We start from the raw sequence: 26,048 nt of genomic DNA, 5'->3' as shown, positions 1-26,048 counted from the left end.
CAGCAAATTGGTTGGGTTTGGGTGCCACAACTTCTTTGCCTACTGCCTTAGCCCCTGAACTCATCTCTCAGTTCTTTCACCTATTGGTGACATCAGTAGTGAAGAGGGATTAAGTTCTAAATCAGGTTTCACTACTATGAACACCTCGCGTTGTCTTCTACCCTTGAGCTAGATCTCCATATTCTCAGTTTGCAGGTTTTCTAATCATCTGTTTCCTTTGCTAAAATAAAACACTGGAGAGCTGCCATTTGGCTTTTCATCTTGGATAGAAATGGGCTGCAGTCTGATATGTTTTTCCGTTAGGTATGATAATTTATTCAATGAGTTATTTTGTTCATGGAAAAAAGGCAATTTCCACAAAATGCTATCGCATTGTAACGCGTGCCAGGAAAGGGGTCCTTTGTGGCTTTTTAATTCCAGGAAGGAATAATAAACTTTGCATAATTTGGCTTTGCCCTTGTTAATGAATATGTTAAAGCAGCATTTCAGATTCAGAGAGGGGACATATTATTATTTAACTGAAAATATAAAACACAATGGAGGAACTGTAAAGTTAAGGTTTCTGTGCTATGGTAGAGACAGTGGCAATCTGCATGCAGATTTTGTCTTTCTCTACAGATTATGATAAAACTTGGGAAGATCTTGTGGGCTCTACTGTTTTTTGAGGGTCTTACCTCATTGTATTTGGTCTGGCCTCATTGGACTGTGGACCAGCTTTTGGTGGCATCTTGTTAGAGATTTGTAGCATTTCAAGGGCAGATTAGGGGGAGACAATGAAGGCTATGGCCTAGAAGATAACTATCTCTATATTCAAGTCCTATCACCTTCAAGGTCAAATATTTAGGAGAGCAAATTGACATTTTCTCCAGTTCTCGCATAACTTGCCTTCAGGCTGAGCCAACCACCCACCACTACTGCTGCAAACCATTCTTCCCAAGGGAATGAGGCAGCCCAACAGTTTGGGAATCAATGCTCTATGTTCATACAGGTAGCTTGTCAAGTTTCTTTAATATAAATGTTTTGGATTTTTCCTTTTTTTTTTTAGCCTTGGCCAAATGATATAGTATTTAGCATAATTGGGATTCTTTACTTGATCCAGACTGATTTAGAATTAGCATTAGCACAAACTGTCCCCATTAGGATTAAGCCAAAGCAGCTTTTAAGTGTTCAGTGGTGTGAAACTATACCTTTAACTATAGCTTTAAAAGGACCCAGTCAATGCAATGGAATATAGAGCGGGGTGCTGTAACCCTTACCAGTCCAATAAATGTGAATTTATATGTAGGCTATTAAACTGATCATGAGAACCATTTCCATATATTAAAACAATTGCACAGTGCAGAATCTTTATATCTGAAACACTGCAGCTGTCAGAACATCATGCATCATGACATCTAGAACATGCTTTATGGCAGTAGTTCTAGATATACTTTCAGCATCAGAGCCCACAAAGCAGAATCAGTTACTCTTTGACTGAAAGGCTCATTAACATTTGCTGGATGTGCACTTGCACTGGCCTCCTCTTCATTGACGTCCTACTCAGCTGAAATGCTTGACATCCCCACTGCTTCTTTAGAATGGTTGATGGCTCTGAACAAGGGGCAGCAGGTGTATTGTAGCTTGGGAGTCAATGAATGATGCATAGGCCAGCAGATTTATTTATTTCACCAATCCACAGAGACAGAGAAACTGTTCAGTAATCGTTACTTTTATTGCTTAGACATCATCACATTTTTTGTGTTTGTAGGGAAAGTGATAAAGGCTTTGCAGCCAAGGAGGAAGGTTGCCTGTGGAACAGGGAGTGTTTTAGAAGGGCAATTTAGTCGTAAAGCTTTAGGGCAGATTCACAGTGTAAGAGACAAGCCAAGATCTTAACCATTCAGGGAAAAGTGGCTGTACTAGATACATCTTGTCCTTGGATGTCCCATGACCTCAGTATAATGAATGTGCTGTCTATGTTTTAGCTTTCTATTACTCTGGTTCTCCCTTAGGGTCTCTAAAGGATACCAATTAGTTTTTTTTGTTCCTTGACTGTCTTAATTTACTTTTTCCGTAAATATTCATGGATCCAGGACAATGCTTTTGTTCCTGGCCTAAAGAGCCATAATGATTGTTCAATCAGGGTTAAATGGTTGCTATATCCTATAATGTACATGGTCAGTTGTGCTTAATATAGAGCAGTGGTTATTTGACATCGGCAATGGTGCCCCTAGGGCCTGGAAGCCTAGTCTGTAGAATATTTAGGATGAGATTTGGTTACCTCTTTGCAGTCATAGATATTATTGAAAGCTTTAAAGTTAATTATGCTGAGATTAGGGTTGAAAACCCTATTAAAATGTAATGTATTTCTGACTACCTTATGATGCAAGTGGTGGCCTGAACAAATGTTGGACCTTGAATAGATTCATGAACCAAACATTTTCAAAAACTACTAGTATTGAAAAATGATTGTACTTGCACAGTTTTATGATACGTCTAGAGGCAGAGACTGAAGCTAAAAGTAAAGTCACATTCTACATCCTGATTCCTACAACCACCGTCAAAACCAATCACCAGTCTACTGAGAAACCCTTAGTATGAACAAACCCCTCTCTTCCACTTGATGCAGCCTGAAGTCTTTTGTGGTGGATTTTAAAACAATGGGATACCTATTCTGGATTCATTTTTGGTTTCTCATTTTTGGTTATGAGTTTATATAGTTGAATGTTCCTTCTGAACTGTGCTTAGAACAGGAGAATACCAAGGCTGGAATGTTTTCATGATATCGCTTAGGTTTTTAGGTTATTCAGTTATCTATGGTTATCTATTGGTTATACATTCATTTTTGGTTATTATAGCCTCAAAACTCTCTGGGCAGCTTGGCCATGACCCAAGCTAGATTAAATTAGAACACAATAGGCGACCATTGGAGATGATAATGAAGTATGTCTAATTCTTATAGTATACCTTTAAAGAGAAAGCTTTCCATGTGAGCGGTTTTCTTATGTATATTTTCAACCTTATATCTTTTTTCCGAAAAGGTGAAGAATACTTCAGTGTTGTAGCAATTTTTAGCATCATTCACGTGTTCAGTTGCGATCTCACAGTTCTATTTTTGTAGTTATTTATAGTCTGTCAGACAGCAATTTGTGCATTTAGTGGTACAGCTGCATAAATGTAGGGCACCTCTGATTTCCATAGCAGTTAAGCTCATAGGGCTGCCATACTGTCTTTTTCTCCCTAGCAGGATAGTTTTAGGCTAGAGCAAAAAAGGGTATTTGCTGTGGCCTTAATCATCAGAAGAGCTCCTTGGGTGGATATGTAGAGTGAGGGTGTCAGGTAGTCAGGGTGAGGAGGTTTATAATGGTTCACAAAATAGGGAGGACCAGAAATCATAACCTACAGCTGCAGTACTTCTTTATGAAACCAAATGTTCAAATTGGTATTTGGCTTAACTGCAAAAAGCTTGACTGGTAGCATTGGTCAGTTTGACAATAACCAGTGGATGAGCAATATAATATAACTGGCAATTCTGAAATGCGGTTGAGTGAGACAGATATTGAAGACTATATAATGTATTGAATGGAGAGGGTAAATAGAAGTTGGGGTATCTAATGTTAGGCATGTCAAACCCAGTAGAAATTAAGAAGTTGTAGTGGAATTTAGTGATAAGGCTTAAGCCATAAGACAACGCACAAGTTAATTTTTTGGTTATATTATAAAACCCCTCAAGAAGAAGATGTTCAGTCAGTAGAAAAGTCTGGAAATTTGGGCAAAATCTTTATCTGGGGATTTTAATGACCTTAACTGGGTGGTAACATGTAATATTCTGAGGCTGAAAGCAATTCATAGTATTTCCTACACAAACACTTGCCATGGTCGTAATCAAACCCAAAACCCCACCACTTTTAAATTAAATCACTGCTTTTCTATATTTACATAGGTCTGTTATTTGATGATACTCTTTTTCATTAACAAACATACACAAATGTATTAGTGTTTCTTTAAATAGGGTTTTGCTGGCAAACAACTTTCCATTCTGGGAAATGGCTCACAATGGCCTCTTTTGGCTTGTCACCAAATGTATAACATCAGTGGGAACCAATTTTGTAGTTCCTAGATTCCCAGTGGGCATGAACCACAATATTCAGATGTACCCGGAGCTTCTCTCCATTGTTTGCTATTGAGGCTTTGCTGGTGGCCTCGCTTGGGTATATCTTGTGTGCTTGGTCCTGAACAAAGAACCAGATAGATATTTTCTGTGGGACCTCATGTTTTGCCTCTAGTCATCGTTAGGTCTTAGTAAGAAAATCCAACTGGTGGCTTCCTATGTTTTTATCTTTGTTGGCATCAAGCGTCATTTTTATAGGCGATAACCCTAGTGGGTAGAGACCTGTGCAGGCATCTTCCAGCATCCAAACTTGTATTTTTACCTGGTTTGACACCCAACCTGACCTGCAACAACCTTAGCTCCAATCCATGTATGAGACTTGGAAGTGTTGTTGTTCACAAAGTAAGTCATAAAAAGTCAAGCAAAATGTTTAACCAGAACCACCCCAAATGCATCTACTGTATACATACACACAACTTCTTTTTATTTTGAAGACCCTAGCCTTAATTAAAGGACTAGTAAAACAAGCCTTTTTTTTTTATTCATTGAAATATGATGTGCTGCTACCCAGCACTAGTAAAAATGATTTATTGTGGTTTATTCCTGAGATTATTCCAGCTTGCTATTTTAAAGCTTGGGAAAAGCAGCGTTATCTGCGTAATAAACATAGAAGCACAATTATGACTTGCTGGTATCAGCTGTGGTATTATAATAACATGCAGAGCAATTCTTTATAATAAAAGACGGCATTATCATAATAATGATAGCAGGGTCCTGGGACGTGACTTCAATCAGGAAATGTTTTCTGATTCAGCTAATAATAGTACTTTGCTCTTCGGAGGGAGTTATGTTTTTTAAGTTCCAATGAAAAACAGTTTATGTTCATGTCTTTTTCTCACCACCAACCATTAATAAGAATAGTAGAAAACAGTTTATAGTTCAGTAGACCACCATTTGCTATTTGAGGGCATATACATGAATATTCTTATATATATATATATATATATATATATGTGTATCTATATAGAGAGAGAGAGAATATATACTGTAAATGCCTTGCAATGCTGAGGCTCTGATGGATGAATGGAAGTTTGTACTGTACTCATGTTTGAGGGGTTTCCTTCCACACTCCAAAAATAACCAGGGGAAACAATTGCCTCTTGATGAAGTTGATCCTCATACTTGCACAAGTTTCCTCTCGTTCTCCAGAAATAACCAGGTGGATTAACTCATGTTTGCTTGAATTTGCTCCTGTTTCTAAAAAAAACTAAATTGATTAGTTGGTTCCAGATGTACAGTAGTTGATCCTAGTATGGAAGGGAAGATCCTTAGTGAAGTAATGGAGGTCTCAGTTGAATATGTTTTTGCATAAAAGATCATTTTGGCCTCACCATATTAAGCTAGTTGAGTAGACTAACCTTGGCTAAATCGCCCAGCTATTGGTTTTCTTTAGGAAGGGACCAATTTTGACAGACCATCTTGCAGTCCCTTCATAGTTGAGTCAGTCTGTCTGAACATGTAAACTGGCAGCGACATGGGCTTCTCACTATGGCATTTTATAACGAAGGCCCTTAAGAAGGCCACCTATGGCTCTGAATTCCAGGAGAACCCAGAGACCAGTCAAGTTTCTAAAGCCATATGAGATTTGTGTATCTCTGTTGGTTCTAAGTTCTGGGCCAATCTGAGGAAGTACATTGTTAAGAAACGCGTCAGACCTTGGATGCTGTGTTTTTAATCAAATGTAAGAATAAAGATGATAGTTTTTAAACTGAAGCTGGACTGAGCAATCCCTGACCTTTTGGCGTGTGCTACAACTATTTGGAATTTGTGGCTGTTCTTTAACCAGAAACAATGATATTCCCTGAAAATGCTTAGCATGCAGCATGCTTCTTATTGCTTTAATAATATTATTCAGAGATATAAATATTTAGATATCTTTTCACTCTTGCTTTTAGTTTAGGAATTCATTTCAAATAATTAAAGTCAACATTCCATCTTCAAGGTGTTCGTTAAAAATATAATGCATCTACAACAGAAAAACACATAGAAAGCAATATGTGCAGCAGCACATCTGTTGTGTGGGTATGTTCAGCTTGGGAATGAGGAAGTGGTATTCAATTTAGGTTAATGTCCCTTCCATCATCTACAGGAGTATTTCCATCTGCAAGCTGTCACAGCAGCTCACAACACCAATGGAGCATGTATTTTCACAGATTTTGGCTAAGTGACATCTTCATTCAGTTGGTTGGTAATGTTCATAGTTAATTTTTGACAAAACGAGGTCTGGATATAGATCAAAAGGTAACTGTAGGCACCCACCGTCTGAAGAGGCTGGTTGCCACAATTCACTGTCTTGTATTGCTCACGTGAAAGAGTCTGCTAAGGAATATGGCACAGGGAACATCATGGATGAGCATTTTCCTCTTATTCAGGGCCAAATCCAAGACCCAATGCTAAAACAGAGGTTTAATCCCCTTACCAATTCATTCTAATGGAATGGAATGGATAATAACATCCTCCACCCTCAGCACCCTGGGTACTCTAAAGTGGAAACGTTGCTATCATAAAATCTACTGGACTATCATTCTTTTATATTAATAGGTTTTGTTTTTGTTTCCCAAAAATGAATATAGATTTGAGATTCAGAGGAAACCATGATGGTCTGCTTCTCCTCACAACCTACCTTGGTTCCACAGTATCATGCAACTCCTTCCCACTTTCTTCCACTGTGATGTATTCTGGGACTTAAAGGGATACTGTCATCGGAAAACATGTTTTTTTTCAAAACGCATCAGTTCATAGTGCTACTCCAGCATAATTCTGCACTGAAATCCATTTCTCAAAAGAGCAAACAGATTTTTTTATATTCAATTTTGAAATCTGACATGGGGCTAGACATTTTGTCAATTTCCCAGCTGCCCCTGGTCATGTGACTTGTGCCTGCACTTTAGGAGAGAAATGCTTTCTGGCAGGCTGCTGTTTTTCCTGCTTAATGTAACTGAATGTGTCTCAGTAGGACATGGGTTTTTACTATTGAGTGTTGTTCTTAGATCTACCAGGCAGCTGTTATCTTGTGTTAGGGAGCTGCTATCTGGTTACCTTCCCATTGTTCTTTTGTTTGGCTGCTGGGGGGAAAAGGGAGGGGGGTGATATCACTCCAACTTGCAGTACAGCAGTAAAGAGTGATTGAAGTTTATCAGAGCACAAGTCATATGACTTGGGGCAGCTGGGAAATTGACAATATGTCTAGCCCCATGTCAGATTTCAAAATTGAATAAAAAAAAATCTGTTTGCTCTTTTGAGAAATGGATTTCAGTGCAGAATTCTACTGGAGCAGCACTATTAACTGATTCATTTTGGAAAACATTTTTTTCCCATGACAGCACACCCCAAAATGGAAAGCAGAGGGACTTTGTGTCCAACAATCCAGAAAAGGTCCCTGCGAAAAGAAACAGGCTATCATGGTTTCTTTGCAGTCTGTGGAATCAGGTATGTCTTGAGTTCAAAAGGCGTTTAAGTACCTTTGTTGCATAAGCCCTACTGAATGAGCTCCTGCCAAAGTTGGGGGGGGGGTATGTTTTTGCCTTTAATCATGCTTCTGAGACCAGTCTTATGGTTTGAAACATAAAGAACAAATATACCCTATCAAAGCTCAGTTTCTGCAAAGGTTGAAGTCCCACCCCACTGAAACACGCCGCATGGAGAAGGGTTATCTGTGTAGTGTAGAGGAACCATCCAACCAAGGGGTATTTTAAAGCCAGGATTGCAATACTACTATTAATCTAGGTCCTAAAGCATCATTTGTAGAGCTAATATAATGACTTACTGCTTAGTTGGTTATGGCTTCTGTGTCAGATTTGTCCATATATATTATTGGAATTCTGATGGTTGTCCTTGTCATGATCAGTGACAAAGAAATTCAAACTGGTGTAGTAAAGTTCTCATCTAGTTATGTCCATTTTCTCTAAACGTTAATACCTAAAAAGTGAGATTTCTCCCTTTGGCTGAGATGTAATGAGAAATTCCCACCCTGAATTTGATAAAACCTGTCACTTTTTAATGCATCTGCCCTCAAATATCTGTTTCATCGCACTGTTATTTTTTTTATTTTTTTTTTGCAAGTTGAGCAATTATTATTTAATAGCTGTTAAACACCAAGGGAGGATTATAATTGCATGCTTTCCAATGGAGCCCATCCAAATCTGAGGGATAAATTAGGCATATTTTCCTCAACCCATCTGTTTTATGCTTCACATAAGTATGTGTTGTCTTATGATGATGAAGTGGCTTTGTCTCATGAGTCAGTGTGATTTCTGAGCTTGTCCTTTAACGAGATTGGAAAGACTCATTCAGTGGAGGTGCCAAATTATTAGAACCCCCCAGTAAATTTAATTTATCTTTCTAAGAAAGCATTGTGCCACAATCCCTTGTGTAGGCTTTTTATATCATAAGGCCCCTAGGTATAGTCAGAGAATATTGAAGGTTAAAGTAGGTTTAGCCTCACCAAAAAGAGAGCACCTGCATGATATAGTATCTAAATATAAAGTCATCTATTGGTAGCCCCCCAATCACAAATGTCACCCTCTTCCCCTGCCCTTAGGCCATAGGTCATCAATATGTAAGTATGGATCACCAAGGGGGGCTGAGAACAATGGCTGAGGAGCTCATTGGATTTGGAGTGAATTATTTTTGGCTGCACAGATAACGATGGAACTATAGTAGGCTAATGGAAACTGTTAAAGGGGGCTTGTTTACATTTGGCAAGGCAGGGTGCAAAGTGCAAGAAACTGGAGCAAGATGCTGTTTGCACCCTTCCCTGTGCTGTGATTTCTACATTCTGAAGCATGTAGGCAATTATAAATGAGTTTCATGGTATTTTAAATAAACAACCCTGTTAAAAAAGTTAAAGGCTGGCATTGACCCAATATTGGACCAGCAAAAGGTAGCCTAAGCCCACAAAGTCTGAAAAACCACTGATGGCACACTTCGACTCCAGCACATGTAGGGTTAGAGAGTACCCACAGTAATATATTATAGTAAGGGATGTACTGTGTTGGTATCTCAGGAGGATTCTCCATCACTGTCAACATGTGCTTTCTTTTATTAATCCCTACATCCTTGCCAAAAAAAAAAAAGGATCCATATTTCCAATTTCTTAAAGGTTCCTTATCCAGGTCCCTTATGTGTGTAATGAGCACTGGTCTTCCCGTGTGCAGCGAATTGGTTGAGACATGGAAGTTCCCCAGAGTCTGAACGTTTCTCCGTAATATAGATCAATGAGCAATCAATAGAAGTCATCTGTTCTCATTGTGACATTGCTACTTGCTGAACCATCCCCAGGTAACATATTACTTTAGCTAACGATGTGTTGTTGATTTATTCCATCCTTAATACGTTCAAATATGCTTCAAATAACATTAAAGTCCGCTCAGCCAATAAAGTGCCCTTTCTCCCAACATCCATCAGATTTATGCTTTAATCACTTTATGGGGGGAAATTATACTCTGGATTTACACGTTACATATCAAACTGTTTGACCTACCAACAATGTACTGTAGAGTTCAAATCCCCATTGTGGCCCTTCATTTCTTGGTTAAATCCAAGCAAACATTGGACCATTTTATTTTTATTGAAAATGTTGGCAAAAGATAACTATGAGGAGCAATTCCCTACCTTTTTCACCAAGAGTAGTCAACAGCCCATATGAGAAGACACTTTGCTACCGAATATTTAAGGTTACTGGTGTCTCTATAGACCTCCATAGATAAAACTATAGTCAAAAGAACTGGAAGGAGAATGCTGAATGTGTATCACGGTCTTTATGTAGAAGTAGGCCTTAGTGAGGATTTGGTTCTGAGGCAGAAGATGTTAGAGACAAGTATTGAATCAATAGATGATCAATAGACATCTAGTTTCTGCCACAGGGGAATGGCTAAATAAGTATTAGAGGAAATAATTAGCAAAGTTGTATTTTCTAGACCTTTTGCCAAGACTGTGTTGTACCCCCCTTTATCTGCCTCTGTGTTTAGGCTCCAACTTATGTATATAAGCAAAACATTGACCCTCCAGCCCCACTCACTTACTGTCAAGGATCCAGGTTCTTCGACTAGGTTCCTGATGCACATTTTAAAATGGTACCTTGAGGCACATCTTATAGGCCCTCCTTCCTTGGCGAGACCTAGAAAACATGCCTTTAATTGGGGATATAAGACTGGTAGCTTTAACGATAATAATACATTAAAGATTAACTAGCCCCTAAAAAAGAATAAAGCACATCCATTTCGCCAGGTGCCACAGTCCAATCCCAACGCAGTCATTTGATTTCTGTTTATTGCCTTAAAGGTAAAATTCTCCCTGGTAATGACACTGGCTACAATACATTTGTGAATCTATCCATTACAACCCTTCCTTTTAGGTTCTACAGAAGTACCAAGCTGCCTTCTATATCCTTCCTTTCTGCAGCAAAGTTCATGCATATTTTAAATCCCAGCTCAAACCAATTTTTGTTTCAAGTGAGATATAAATAGCAGAGTGTGACATAATTGGGCCATTCTGCTGCCTAGCCTCGCTGGAAGTCTTGCTACCCTTTTCATGTTCTCCTTGCGACTTTTTCTACATCTATTATGGGTTCGGCTCTCACTATTGATTGCTTTTTTTCTTATTTCCCACGTAGTGTCCAGGCCCCCACTGAAATAAGCATTCTTTTGTTTATCCGCTACATAATGAACATAATGGAAGTGTTTGAGAAGGTATAAAACAAAAACCAGGCTAAAAGTCCTACTAATAAAAGTCCAACTATAATATAACAAAGAATAAACACTGCAAAATATATCCTAACAAACAGCTTTCGTATTGTCTTATGTTATAATTGGTGTGCAGTGATGACACTTATGTAGGATTAGAAGACCTGTATAGAAGCATTGGTTATATGGTAATGGAACTCTCTGGTGGCTTTCAATATTTTTAGACTTAATATCAGATAACATTATTCTTTGTATGATTAATTTTCTTAGATTCAAGATATTCCCAAGAGGAGAGGATGGGCCCCCAATGGGGAGAAACTCTTGATAATAGCACAAAGGAAATGTTATCATTTTAAAAGGACAAGGAAACATACAAATGTATTGTTATTCAGAGGAACAGACCACCCTGCTGCTTTGGACATGGAGCATGGCCGGTGCTTTCCACAGAAGGCTGTTCATGCTTATACTTCCCAAGCTTTCCCAAACATCATGATTTACTTTCTTTTGCCTTGTCTATGAAGGGTTTTATTTATCCAGGACAAGATATACAGTATCTAGCGGACAAAGTAAGGTTTAGAAAGTATCTACTGGAGGTAAGTCTAAAGCAACTAGACTATCTGAGTATTCTCCAAAAGCTTTCCCCACCTTCTTCTGGCTTCTCTTCTGGTATGGAATTCCCCATTTTAAACTCTAAGAATACTCCAAAGGTCCAGTTGCTTTAGACTTATCTCCAGTAGATACTTCCCAAACCTTACTTTGGGCATTACATTGTCCCTCTCTCTTCTTGAAGGCTGAAGTTGGATATTCCTAATGTTGATTCTGAACAAGGAGCAAATCCATACAAAATAATTTCTTTACATTTGAAACAGTGGATTGGGTTTAACTTTTGTGCTTTACAATCAAATCAACTCATGATAATAAATAACATATTATTTTTAATCAGAAGAGACCTGCAGAACAAATTTCAGCTTGGCACAGATAATATTGACATATGACTAATATTATAACCAGTACTTTTTTCTCCCTAGAAGATGGGCGTAAGCTCAAAGGTGCCATCCAACGCAGTACAGAGACTGGTCTGGCTGTTGAGATGCCAAGTCGGACAGTGCGCCAAGCAAGCCATGAATCTATAGAAGACAGTATGAACAGCTATGGGTCTGAAGGAAAGTAAGTCAATATAACAATCCATGTTAATAAGATGACATCTTGCTGTTGTGATACAGTTTGTGGTGCACACAGCTGGATCAAGCAGATCCCAACAGCCAAATGGGCAGATCTAGACTAGGCTTAAATATTAAACTTCTGTCTCATTGTCTCATTTAGTCAAAGAGAGGAGAGAGAGAGGCATCCAGAGATGAGAGTTTTGGGTCTTTTACAGAAGAATACATGGGGAGGTCTTAGCATATGGTGTACAAATTATATTCTTAATCTAATATTCTGGACTAAGAAGACCTAAAAGTACTTCTAGTTAATAGGCTCCTCTGTTCCTATCAATGTTAATGAAAGGAGCAAGATAGATTCCATTATTAAAAGTGGTATAGCCTGAAGGGAGAAGAGTACAAATCTGATACTTTAATGATAACACTTCTTGAATATGCAATGAAAATATGGGAATCAGATTACCAAAAAGTATATAAAGGAATAAAGAATAGCTCTGAGACATTCAAGACATGCTGTTTCTGTGGTTTGAAAAAAGGTTTCTAATATAATATTAAATGTATAACATATATAATGCATATTTCCAATAGCAAGTTCAGTGGATTGAAAACTGTCTACCCAATCATTTCTGTTATGGTGTAAAGTTTTGATTCAGAATGGTGGCTGTTACGTAAGTGTGCTCAATACCTTTTGCCATTGCCATCCATTTATAATAAGAAGCATAAGCCCTTTATGTGTCATGAAAATAGTGACCCTCTTGAAAGTCCAACATTTGGGCAAGGCTTGCTTTGAAGGCTCAGCCTTGATGATGACCCCCTTTAGCTACTAAAAACATGTACAGAAATAGGAAAATATTGGTGTATCAGTTATTCAGACAAAGACACAAGACCAATAGGACAACAAATACCTATCCTCCACAAATCTCATGCCAACTGACCATCAAACTGGGCTTTCAATTGTATCAAGGAGAACACATTTCTATTCTCCCCAATTGTTACCCTAACTGGCCTTCAGGCTAAACCTCTCTGCCACTGCCATAGGGGGCATACCCACAGAGGAAAATAAAATATACCCATGTGTAGGTTATTCCAGGCAGATTGTAGCGTGTCAAAACTTCTTGACATGGGTTACTGCCCAGGTGCAGATAAATGCCCCTAATATGTTCATAATCAGCCAAACTGCCCTATCAGTCTGATGATGTTTCGGCAGTTTTACCCACTACCTTATGTGGTTGTTGATTCAAGTGAGCTAAATGCGCAAATCCCAATACGATGCATCTGTGGTTCAGCAAATAGAATGATGCTATAATAAGTCTATTTTGTACTCTGGCTTAGCAAACAAATTGTTAATTACAATTTCTTCACGACGGAGACATCTGCTTTATAAATTTATCCCATAATATTGGATTGAAGCAGAAGCTTATATGCACCCATTCATCATTTCACCGTTATACAAGTGAATAAAAAAAAAAAAGTCACTCGTCACTCAATGTGATCTGCCATATATATATACAGTATATATATACTGATAGTTTGGCTACTGGCTGACCACTAGATCACCCAGCACCTACAGGTGTGTGTGTGTCAATGACTGCCCCAACCCTGCTTATAAGCCACATTGTCCTACCATCCAATATTATATCACTCCACATTATGAGCTCTTGCCAGCAGCTGCCTCGTGTCGATGGGCATTAGGGCCGAGAAGCAGTTCCTTGTGTGAAACCTTTATGCAGAGCGGAGTCTTTCTATGCAATACATTTTATCTTCTAGACTGGAAGAGCATTCGTGAGTCTTGGTTGAATATTCCCCAAATCAATAGAGGTTGATTGCTAGAAGATGCTTCATATGGATCTATTGATGTCCATATGGATTTGCTGCTACACTGTTTGCAACCTTTGAAGAATTCAGGCTTAATGAGTCTTAACACAGCATCGTATTTACTAGCCCATGGGGTGAAACAAAAATGCTGTTAAATTCATCTGGAGACAAGGTAGAGCCAGGACCAACCAGGATTGGGGGCCCTGCCCTTTACAATTATATATATATATATATATATATATATATATATATATATATATATATATATATATATATATATATATATATATATATATATATATATATATATATATATATATGGGTATACAACTGAAATAGCTCTGAAAGGGAGGGATTATGATCCCAAGAGCCCAACACAATGATGCCACAGGACCTGTTCCCCAGTTTTAATAGATAAATCTCAATTTTGCATCTAAGATGAGTTCCATTGGCTTGGCAGATTCACTGAAATCTCTACCAGGCTGAATGCATAATGTTGATCTTACAGCACTGACCTCAACTCAACTAAACGCCTATAAAATGTATTGGAACTTCATATGTGAGCCAGGTCCATATCAGCCAGACCCATCATTAGTGCCCACACTCATCATCTCATGGCTGAATGGAAACAAATCCCACCAATAAACTTCCAGCACCTGGTGGAAAGCCTTCCCTTTGTTTGGGAATGGGATGTTAGACAGACATACATTGTATGTTCTCATCCTCACAAGCACAATGGCATGAAAAGCTCAGTGTGCCCCTCGGAGCTTGCATTATAATTTTATTTGTAATCATTGGAGTTTTTTTCTCTTATATTCTCATTAATTTTCTTTCTTAACGGCATAATAAACTAATTAAGCAAATGCCAAAATACACGAGCATCAAATCTGATGTTAATTCCATTTCTAGGTTAGTCAACTCCATAGAGAAATAAGGAAGACGCAAACGTGCAAACAAGCAGCATAGCAAACAAACATCATAACCTGATTTTTGAATCCAACTACAAAGGGAACAATTGAAATAACAAGGACAAACCATGATGGAATTCAGCATTGTGTTTTAAAGCATGGCTGTCAGTATTTGCTCTTTGTTATTTTAAGAGAGCCCTGATAAGAAGATCTCAGAGGGAAGTGGGCTTTAACTTGAACTTGGTGGACTGAGGTGGGCTTCAGCTTGGTGGATGGTGGGCAAAGCCAATGCAGATCATTGACAGTGTTTAAAACTTTTGATACAATAGTCATAATAGGGGATAAATGCAGTGCCAATGTCATGTCTTAATACCTCCATATTGTTTTATTGGTATTGGTATTGGTTTGGGACTTCATTAAAATCCGCCCTTGGTAGTGAGATGATCATGTTCTGCATAGTAAGTCTACATTTCCTGAAATAGCATGATAATTGGTGGAGTCATCTGGGCCCTTTAGGTCCTGAAAGGGTGGCATCATTATCAGACATGTCTCAAACACAGTTTGGGTCAAGTCCTTGTAGGAACATCAGTGGTGTACAGATTCAAGCTCAGTTCAATGTTCACCGTTGAGGAATGCACCTAAATCACTCCTAATATTCCCAATAAGAAAATATCTCAATCCATTAAAACAAACCTGAGTTCTGTGGTTGTGCCCTCCTCCCAGGATCTTTTGCCACAGAAGAGGGAACAGTTTTGTTGCATGAATATGCACCTGAACTTCCAGCAGCCACACATGATTGAGTCTATGCTGCAGCCGAAATTAAATATGATTTTCCTAGTCATTTTCCTCTGGGCCAGAAAACGAATAGCCGTGTCTGTAAATAAAAAGGTAATTTGTATGTAAGAAATAAATGAAGCGTCAACGCACTTTTCGAGACCAAGCATATTACATTCAAGTACAGCCTCAGGGCATTGCTAGGAATTTTCGATCGGAAAACAATTATCAAACATATTAAGGTGGAAAGCAAATTAGTTTTTTTTAAAAAAAAGGCTAACCAAAAGATTTAATTTTAAATGAGACTATTTTGTCTTCGCTGACAGAAATAAAATTTAAATCCGTGAGTCGGTAATATAATAAATGAAGGAGTCAAAGTAGTAATGAGTGACATTGATCTGGGGGGGGGTTGGCCTGTACCTTATCCAATCTGAAAAGTGCGGGTGACTCAAAGCGGCTCATTGACTTTTTGGGGGAGAATTTTAGTTTGGTTTAATCTCTCGGTTAAATTCGTTACTTTAGAAAGAAATCTTTCCAGTGAGAATCACTCTTGGAAAACTCTATTGTATGAGTTTACTATGTAAAGGTGGCCATACATGGGCCGATAAAAGCTGCCGACAGACCGTGCCCACGACGGGCTTCACCGATCGAGATCTGGCCGAAAGTCGGCCAGATCTCGATCGGATGGGACAAAAAATCCCGTCGGATCGCGGCCGCATCTATTCGTTGATGCGGTCCCGCGATCCGCCCGTTAGGCATCGTTAGGATCCGATCATTGGGCCCTAGGGCCCACGATCGGATCAGCCCGATATTGCCCACCTCAAGGTGGGCATATCGGAGGGAGATCTGCTCGCTTGGCGACATTTCCAAACGAGCGGATCTCTCAGTGTATGGGCACCTTAAGAGCTTGTGTATCAGATGCATGGCATGAATGATGACCATGTAATTAAATTATTGGGAAAGCCATAAGCCAATCATTGCCCACCATTTTTTCTACATTAATAGACACCCTATTGTCCCCAGTGTGGGGAGCCCACACTGAATAACATCAATCCACTTCGGTCGAGAGATGGTTTCATAATATTCTCTCCCCTCTTTTTGATATACCCTTTATTATGTGCATTCTCTATCTATTGGGGGAGCAGTCTCTGTTTCAGTACAATAATTCCCGCATGCACAAAGGTCCCTACAAAATGGGTTTGCTGAGATCGGAATAGAAGAACTTTGCTGGCCTGAACAGAGCCCTGACCTCAACCTCAACAGTGAATTGGAATGCTCACCAAGTGCCAGACCTGATCACCAACAACAGTGCCCAAACTCATTAATACACTTGTGGCTGAATGTGAAATCAAACACGGGGAGCATCACATCTCTCTCGCACTCTCACCTCCGTGCTGCACGTAACATCGGTCCCCCCTTCGGGTCAACTCCATGAACATCCAACAACTACGGAGCACTCGGAGTGGTGTGTTAAAATCTTATTGAAGTTTAGAGATTTTAACACACCACTCCAAGTGCTCCGTAGTTGTTGGATGTTCATGGACTTGTGGCTGAATGGAAGCAAATCCCACCACAATTTTCCAACATCTAGTCATGGAAACCATTCCAGAACCGTAAAAGCTGTTATAGCATCAAAGGGAAGTCCAACTGCATATTAATATCATTGATTTGAGATGTTGGATAGGTAGGAGTCCAAATATTTTTGTCCATGTAGCTTCCAGCCCTACCTCAGACCTACTTCATAGCATTATTATTCCTACACTAAGCTCTTCTGCACAGGTTGTCTACATGCCTTCCCCTTCCACCTTATGAATTCATTGCCACCAAGCACAGCTGGTGCTTTATTCGTGGAGGCCACCCTAGGTCTCTGACCTTCAAGCACAGAAACATTTCTATAAATATTGCACATTCCCCTTTCAACGTGTTATGTATTTTCTTTGCTGCATTTTAGCAGGAAAGGACTCAATATTAAAATAGTGATTTATTAACTCAGAAGAGGAAACATTGTTTTTCAGATCTGGGTGATGCGCCTTATTCCCACGGACTCAGATTTATTACGCTGAAGACATGTTCCGAGAATAAAGATAAATCTTTTTTGAATCTCATTAATGCGTGACATTTTGTTTCTCACTGAAATTCCTGAATCTGCTGCTGTAACATAAAAGTAAAGGAGACTCGTTCTTATGGACTATCAAATCCAAACAACACAAAGATGCACTGGTAAAACGTCCAGTTGATTTGACTTATTTCTACAGATATACCATGACCTGGATGAATGAGAATTTTCACAAACATATACCGTATATACTCGAGTATAAGCCGTCCCGAGTATAAGCCGAGGTACCTAATTTTACCTCCAAAAACTGGGAAAGCTTATTGACACGAGTATAAGCCTAGGGTGAGAAATGCAGCAGCTTCTGGTAAGTTTCAATCAAAAAATTGAGGGTTTCTGCTCCCATTGTAGGTGCCGGCGTCTCGTTTTTGGATGCCGGCGATCATTCTTGGACGCCGGCAAATATTCTTGGAGACTATTCTTGGACAACCGGTGACTATTCTTGGACGCTGGCGAATATTCTTAGGCGTAGGCGCCGTCGACTATTCTTAGGCACCGGCAACCGTTTTTGCGCTTGACCCGAGTATAAGCTGAGGTAGAGTTTTTCAGCATATTTTGGGGGCTGAAAAACTCGGCTTATACTCGAGTATATACGGTAATAATAACAACTAATGTTGGTACCCCACATGAATAAACATGTGCTAGGTAAAGGCATGCTATACTGGCTTTCTCACTGTTATGTCTTGTAATAGTCAGTTAAGGCTCAAAATAATGTGCTGTTCACTTTTTGCCAAAGACCCCATTTTCCTTATACGTGTTCAATTAATACAGTGCACATAAAAGCTGAATAATCATTTAGAAGCCAAATTATTAGTATGTTAGTTCATTGCCTGTGCAAAATAAATGGGTTGAATGCATAATTCATTAAAGTGAAATCTATTCATTTGATTTAGACCTCAGCACAATTATTGCTGCTGGTGCTTTCTGTCAGTCTGGATTGGGAGGGGAGGAAGACAACTTGAACCTTCTGCAATGCATAGGAAGGGCTGCTTTACTGTAGGGATACAATTGAGGACTTGGGTTGATATTGAATGGAGTGTAGATGGCTATGTTATATACTATTCGAAGATTAAGGAGCCCCATCATTGTCCTATGAACATAGAGGAAGAGAGAACTCCAGAAATGTCCAACCACAAACCTAGGGGAGTTTCCATGACCTGCCATGCAATGTTAGGAAGGACGTTGGTTTAAAATAATAATCATGAGAAATGTTTAGTTTCCCTAGCTTCAAAGCATTGTTTGATATAATTAAATTAGCTGCTTGACATAGCAAAGCTAATTAACTCAACATCTAAACAATACTGACCCAACAGGTCATTCATTTGACACAGAGTAGGAATAGTTTTTGCTGCAGCCTATGTGCTAGATGAAGTACAATTATGCCAGATAAAGATAATGAATAGTATCTAATAACAAGCATTTTCTGAATGTACTCAGAGATACACCATGGTTGGTTCAGCGAGCCAGAGAAGGTATCTTTTGTTGGACTGTGGGGGAAGGAGCTAAATACTGTGGTTTATAAGGGACTGGCTTAAATGTAGATGATAAAGAAGTGTGAAACTCGTCATTTCTGTTCTTCTAGCTCCCCACTGGCTGAACATCCAGGAAAGGGCACCTGGAATAAACATATCTGATGAATAATGAAACCCACCACTGGCCACTCTTGAACATTTTACATAGGTAGGTTATGGGAAGTATAATAAGAAACCCTAAATAACTTGGTGTTAGGAGGAAGAGAGGTCCTCAGACACTTGGTCAAGTATCTGGGGATTTTGACAGGTGAACCCTATAGAATACCCCCTGCACTTATACCTCCATCCCAGGCCCGGACTGACAATCTGTGGGCTCTGGCAAATGCCAGAGGGGCTTCTATAAGGTGCCATAGAAAGTCAGTATTTAGTGGGCTGGTGGGGGCTGTTTGGGCCTCTGAGTGGGCTGATTGGGCCTCTGTGCACCTGAAATGCCAGGGCCTAATTTAATTCTCAATCCAGACCTGCTCCATCCAGTCCAAGTCGCTCCATTCCAATTCTCTGTAAGAAGCCTTATGCATAATTCTGTCCTTTTTCAATAAAATTGTATTTTCTCCTCATTAAAGAAGATAACTACTTGATCCTCAGCGAGGCTGGTAATTACGGGTTCTAATTGATTTCAGTAACAGAATGTCACAGCTGTTACAAGGTATTTCTAGCAGAATGCAGAGCTGAATACTAATGGCACATTGTCTATCCAGAAATGATGGGCTATTAGTATTTTCGTATTGTAATGTGTCTAGGAATGATGTTCTAACAACGAATGCAACATCTTTGACTTAACTTGATATCCCGTAACTTTCAGATGTATTCCTGGAGCCTAATTATTTGGCTGGAGAGAAATAACAGTAATACCTTTTCCTGGATGCTGGATAGAATCAGGCTAAAGTAGTTTTTTGTTGTAGGTCAGACCGATAAAGTCCAAACACTTTCTAAGTGCCCCATTAGTATTCTACGTACAGTAGGTCCACAATAAATGGACAGATACATTTAAACAGGATTTCCAGTTAAATTCTCTTTTATGCCGGTCAGGCAGGTCTCCGTGCGCCTGCTTAGCATTAGCTGGTGCTCTATTTAATGTTTGTTTAAATTGCTCATTGCCACCTGCTGCTGTGTTAATCTCCATGCTGGGTTAAAAGCTTCTATGAGGCTGCTTTATAGCCGGACAACCTGTCTTCAAGTTTCTGTTGAAAAACACATATCTTGCTCTCTCTTTGCTTCCTCTGAAAATATTTGAACAGTGCAAAGTGTTGAGTGTGCCGGCTCTCCTGAACAGTCTGGGAAAGTGGCCGGCGCACAACAAAGGACTGGGTGCTGCAAAGAACGTTTTTGGGGGAAATAAAAAAACACTTTGCTTCAATCAGATATGTCAACTTATCCAGTGTCTTTAGAACAACAACGATGCAGTCCTCTGCACAAGTTGCACCACATGCTATTATGCTGGAGTTACAAAACGGAACATCCATTTGTGCCGATATTTAGGTTCTCCTAACTCCCCTTCCATGTGGCTCTCGCAGTTCTTCAATCATAAGAGCCATTTATAAAGTTAAAGGGCCTATACACCTTTATTCTCTACCTACTTAATTCTCATCAAGACTGATGGATCTAGTTAGTAATAAGCATCATCTTTAGGTTCCATGTGCATTTTCCTCTTGTCTCAATGTGGTCAACCAGGTACATATATGTACTAAACATATCTCTATTGAAATGTATATGGAAGCTTTACATTTTAAGCTCTGCTGGGGCAAGGACCAATGTAAATATTACATATGATGATCAGTAACCTGACTACCATTCCTGGGGCCTGGGTGCAGGCCATGCATCCAGGCCCCCACCCCTCCTGAAGCAATGTTAAACTCAAGCAAGCCTTTTTGTTGTCAGTCTTGAAATACGTGCACAAAATTAGGTTTTCAGTTAGTTGTTTTTCCACAGAAATTCAACAGAATCTTTTGGTTTTGATGAAACAAGTCTATCCCCCTGGGGTTCCTTTAATTGTTATCCACCAGACATCAGAGGTCTGTGAGTTATAGACACACATGGGAAAAGTTCTGCTTCATAAAGCCAAATCTGCTTACTTTTTTGGAAATGGAAGGAGAAGAGAGAGAGAGAGAGAGGAGAAATGTGAAGAAAAAATATACTTTGAATATTGAGATTGAAAGAAACGTAGAATAATGCAAAAATATGCCACTGGAGAGGAAGGGATTAGAGGAAGAAGAGGTAGACCTGTAGAAGACTCACGACCGAGTCCATGTATGTAGATGCTGAAAATATGTGTATCCAATGGCTGGTTTTGGTTGGGTCTTATTGATGTTGAAGTTGGGCTAGAATGTACATGGCTGCCTGGTATGGCATTTTAAGACCAGTGATAGACATTCCTATGGATTTCTTTGGGATGGTTGGAAATTTTGCAAATGTCTAAACAATTATTATTTCCTTGACTAAACTGCAGCCTCTGAGATTTTCCTTAAAACCCTTTGTAGAAACATCTAGAGAACTTGCCAGCGAGGCAGAAATATAGGCTTCAGTCAGCAGGATCCATTGTGCTGAGGCTTGCACGCAAAGTGTTCATCTACCCATCAACTTGTCACACATCCCATTCAATAGCTATACAATACAATACCTATAATAATATTCAATCTTAGCTAATCTAAATCTCTTGCAAATGGGACCAACAATCCCAGAGGTTACGTTAATGCAACTTATGGTCCCTGTGCTGCCTCAGAGATCACCTGACCAGAAATACTGCAACTTTAACTATAACAGGAAGAAGTGTTGAATCAAAAGACAGAAGTATGTCTGTTAATTGGCTCATGTGACCTAACATGTATGGTTTATTTGGTGTGTTTGTGTGCACCGTAAATCGTACGATCCCAGGGGTGGAGCTTAAAATGACAGTTTTCTATTTAGGATTACCCAATGGCACATACTACTGAAAAAGTATATTATAATGAAAATGGTTTATTAACATGAAGCAGGGTTTTACATAGGAGCTGTTTTATGCAATATCTTTTTATAGAGACCTACATTGTTTGGGGGGTATAGTTTTCCTTTTATTGTCTTCTACCTTGGGCATAGAAATGAGAACGATGAGGGCAAGAGAGAGATGTGAACTCAGCAGAAGTGACAGGAGTGATGTATTAGCTCCAATCTTTAACAACCCTTACATAAATACAAAATAAATTAGTTCCTATTTGTAGAACCAAGTGACACTAGATGATTTATCAAATTTTGCTGGAGGTGTAAAAATAGAACGGAAAATAGGTCAGGTATTTAAGTACAGGTAGAGAAGCCAGTGAGATGTAACATATTTCCTCCTTGACTATTGAGTTTTATGTTGTGGAATAGGTTCTTGTTGGAAATCGTCATTTTCCGAGGGCAATAAGGTGCATGTAGAGTCCATGGCTTAGGTACAACTACCATCTTCCACCAATGACCTGTAACCAGAATGCCATCAACAAAGCATTTGTTTATACATGAGTTAAATCAGAGGTGTTCAGCCCCCTTAAGTTTAAATTGAACTACAAACCTCCAACTGCCTCTGAAACCTTCACAGATATCCAGGATAATGTAATAAATGGTGACATGTTTGAACTTTAAAAAAAGCAACTTCCTGAGAATGAATCCCAAGTCGGAATCTCTACAAAAGATCAAATGAAAGGTCACTAGCACAAATTGTACGGCAGTGCTACACCTACAGACATGCGGCTAAAGTAAATATTGACGTTCCATAGCTCTACCTAAGAAGCCCACGGGTTTTATTATTCAGCTGCCCCTTCAGACTGATTTTGGTTTCTTTTGTCTATGGAGTTTTCCTAGAAATGGTCAACCTCTAAAACATAAGGTTTATTTACTATGGTGCATGTGCTGAAGCACTAGGGGCAGAGTTGGACCAGCCTGCCAAAAAACTAGAGGATCTCCCAGTGGGCCCCATCCAAGGATAATTCTTATCAACCCTTTCTTATTTGCACCATAGAACATTACAATATCTATAACACTGTAGCAGGCCTTAAAATTTCCAGTCCAAAACTGCTAAGGGGTGCCAAATTGTTCACACAAGACACAAGGTAGGGGGCATGCAAAAACATCTCATCCTAAATAACCCACCTACAGTATATCTCCTTTTCCATTGGTTCTATAAACTGTGTCCCTCATCCCATCAGTTTAAATCACTCTATATTACCAGATTAGGCTGTTAAATTATCAGTTTCACCTTACCAAATTGCAGAGAGGAGGGCAGGATGAGTCTTGTACGGTGGCAGTGCTCTTAAGTTAGAGTCCTGCGTGGGTCCATTTATTGGAACCCGTACCTGCAATCCACAACCCGCATTCTTACCCGATTAGACCCGCTACCCGACCCGCAAGTACCTTATCCGCAACTCGGTCCGCGACCCGCTGACCATCAAGAATCAGGAAATGCTGTCATTGTAAACCGGAAGTGACATCATCGGAAGTAGGCAGGATCAGAAAAAAAGAGTAAAAATCGCTATTGAGAAGACCCACGGCCCAACCCGTGATCTGCAAACCAATAGAACCACCGACCCGAGTCTATAACCGCACCCAGAACTTCTACCCGCAGGGTATTTCAGGTACTCGACTCTGCAGGACTCTATCTTAAGTAGCGACTTTGCCCAAGCCTTTTTGGTCTTATTGATTCAGTAACTTATGTCCGTTTGAGAAAAAACCCCTGGGTGACTCGTCTAGGATATTGTCATGTATACATTACAGTTCCAGAAAAATGGATAAGCTTCTTACTCACAGCCAAACAGATGATAGCCATCTCCTTCCCTGCCAATTTCTCATGTGATAGCATCTATTATAATATAAAGATGAATGAAAAACTAGTATTCTTTCAAGCCCCCGCGACAAGTTTGTAAGGATTTGGGAACCTTGGGGCTTGCCATCAGGGACTTGATGTGTCCTTCCTCGTGATTAAGGGAGATGCCCATTGCATGTTTTAATCACTGAGTATTCTTATGTAAAATCAATGAGTATTAAAACGAAATCATATAAAACAGTCCATATGTTGTTTCAAATAACTAAAGCTGGTGCCCCTCTACCTCCTAGGCCACCTGTGAGCTGCACCTTCTGATCCTCTGTAGTTACACCCTTATTTCTGCTTCAGTGCATGTTTTATATGGCAGCTCCTTTATCCAGAAGTAGATATTCAGTGTAGCCAGTTATTTTTGCCATCCTGTGCCCCTAAATAAGGTTTATTAATAAAAAGCAGATGAGGCCCTCATTATAAGAATTAGTATATTTTCCTGGAATTACGTTTTCTGTGACACAGTCATTGTTGATATTTCCCCTTTTCTTGCCAGCACAGCCCACGTTTGGCACACATTCACTGGGGTCTCCATATTTATTTTGGAAACCCTCACGCGTGCTTCAATTGTTCACAAATCCCTCTTAAGCCATTGTACTGAAAACCTAATTGTGAATTAGTTCCCCTCGAATCTACCCCATTCCGAGCGCCTTTTGTGTGTGCCGCACACATTTGGTATTGCTAACCGTCATCCTCTCGTGGACATTTTAATCTCCATGGCAACCATGTGCTGACAGACTGTTCTGTTGTCTGGTGGGGCGGAGGGGAAGGGGCTTTCTTTGTATAAGTATTGCTAATTTAAATTTCCCATGCTGCGTCCTTGCATGTTCCGCATGTCACTCGCGCAGTTCACCGGAGACCTTATTTTCCATGAACAACAATAGGAAATAATTAGCAAACCTTAAATCTGTTCAGGGCTTGTTCCCTAGCTGCAAGTAATAAAGCTTGGTTTTACGTGGAACTGCAGCTACAGAAAAAGGGTTTCTATTTTTTTTCCAGGTATAAAATATAATTTCACATTTATATGGAGAGCACAGACTACACGTTTTGTTTGCCTATATGGCACATCAGTGTAGTTTGCCGTTTCATTTCTATATGCTAAAATATTTTCTGTGCTATAGAAAGGTTAAGTAATAATAAGGCTGAAGCCCTTCAGCTTCTATTTGTCGGTCAGCAGTTTGGATAAAAAGCCGAAGAACAAGGGTATTTCCAGGAGGGTCGCTGGAGATCTCCTGGGTCCATATCATATCATTATACCATTCCCTATGGTAGTGGTTTGTGTGCCCAACCTTAAGATCAGGGTGTTCATCTATATCTCACCCTTACTGAACTTCAAGCTGTTCTTCAAGGTGTAGGTGGGAGGACTAATTGGAATTCTTCCCAAATCTCTCCTTAAGTGGCCCTCAGACTCAGTCTCCCCTACCACTGCTCCAGGTCCTCCCAACCCATAGGGGCCAGCCGAGCAGTTTAGGAACCGCTACCGCTTTTGAGCATAGTCATTGCATTTGTAAGCGTATTTTCTAAATGTGAAAGCCCCAGGTTCCAGGAATGAACTGAATGGTATGTTCTCCTTGCCAGGTTCCTGGATGCCTAGGACAGGGGTGCATACTGTTGAGTTCCTATTGCCGCTGTTTTTTGGCCCAGCCGCAAAGTAGACATTTAGTGAGGTGCAGTGGACAATGATGTATAATCATTTCTCTGTACTCTCTCCATGTCTTTCCATAGGGCTGGAGAAATAGAAAATAGACATTATTGTTCCCCTCAAGTTCATTTGAAATTCTAGACCATATCTACAACGACATTGTACTGTCTCCTACAAGACTACATTCAATCTCTACATCCAGCAAAAATAACCCAAATAGGGAGCATGTTCTACCGGCAATGAAATGAATCATAGTAGAGTACACCTCAAAGAGTCATATAGGGCAGTATCAACATATTGTGCTGACGTAGAAGTCTCCATTAGATATATCGCCAGCTCAAGCCAAGGAGACAGGTGTCACTGTGCAGATGACCCTACTGAAGAAAATCAGATACAATTAACTTAGTTTAATTAAGATAGTGGAGGAAATGAAGACGTGATGAACAGGCAGT

General features: G+C 39.6%; 1 protein-coding gene across 2 annotated transcripts in view; it reads left to right on the top strand.

Moving 5' to 3' along the window:
* Nucleotides 1-26,048, top strand: part of LOC108702525 (regulating synaptic membrane exocytosis protein 4) — a 49,734-nt gene that overhangs the window by 10,811 nt on the left and 12,875 nt on the right. Inside the window, exon 2 of one of the 2 annotated variants that reach the window (XM_041578652.1) lies at nt 11,865-12,000. In XM_041578652.1, the coding sequence (XP_041434586.1) occupies nt 11,865-12,000 (136 nt within the window). Of the gene's footprint in view, nt 1-11,861; nt 12,001-26,048 lie in introns of both variants that reach the window. The other variant, XM_041578651.1, reaches the window with a different exon arrangement.

This window comes from Xenopus laevis, chromosome 9_10S, assembly GCF_017654675.1.
Source record: "Xenopus laevis strain J_2021 chromosome 9_10S, Xenopus_laevis_v10.1, whole genome shotgun sequence".
Lineage (NCBI taxonomy): Eukaryota > Metazoa > Chordata > Amphibia > Anura > Pipidae > Xenopus > Xenopus laevis.
The sequence above is the reverse complement of the archived record's forward strand: the minus strand, read 5'-3'. Positions and strand labels throughout refer to the sequence as shown.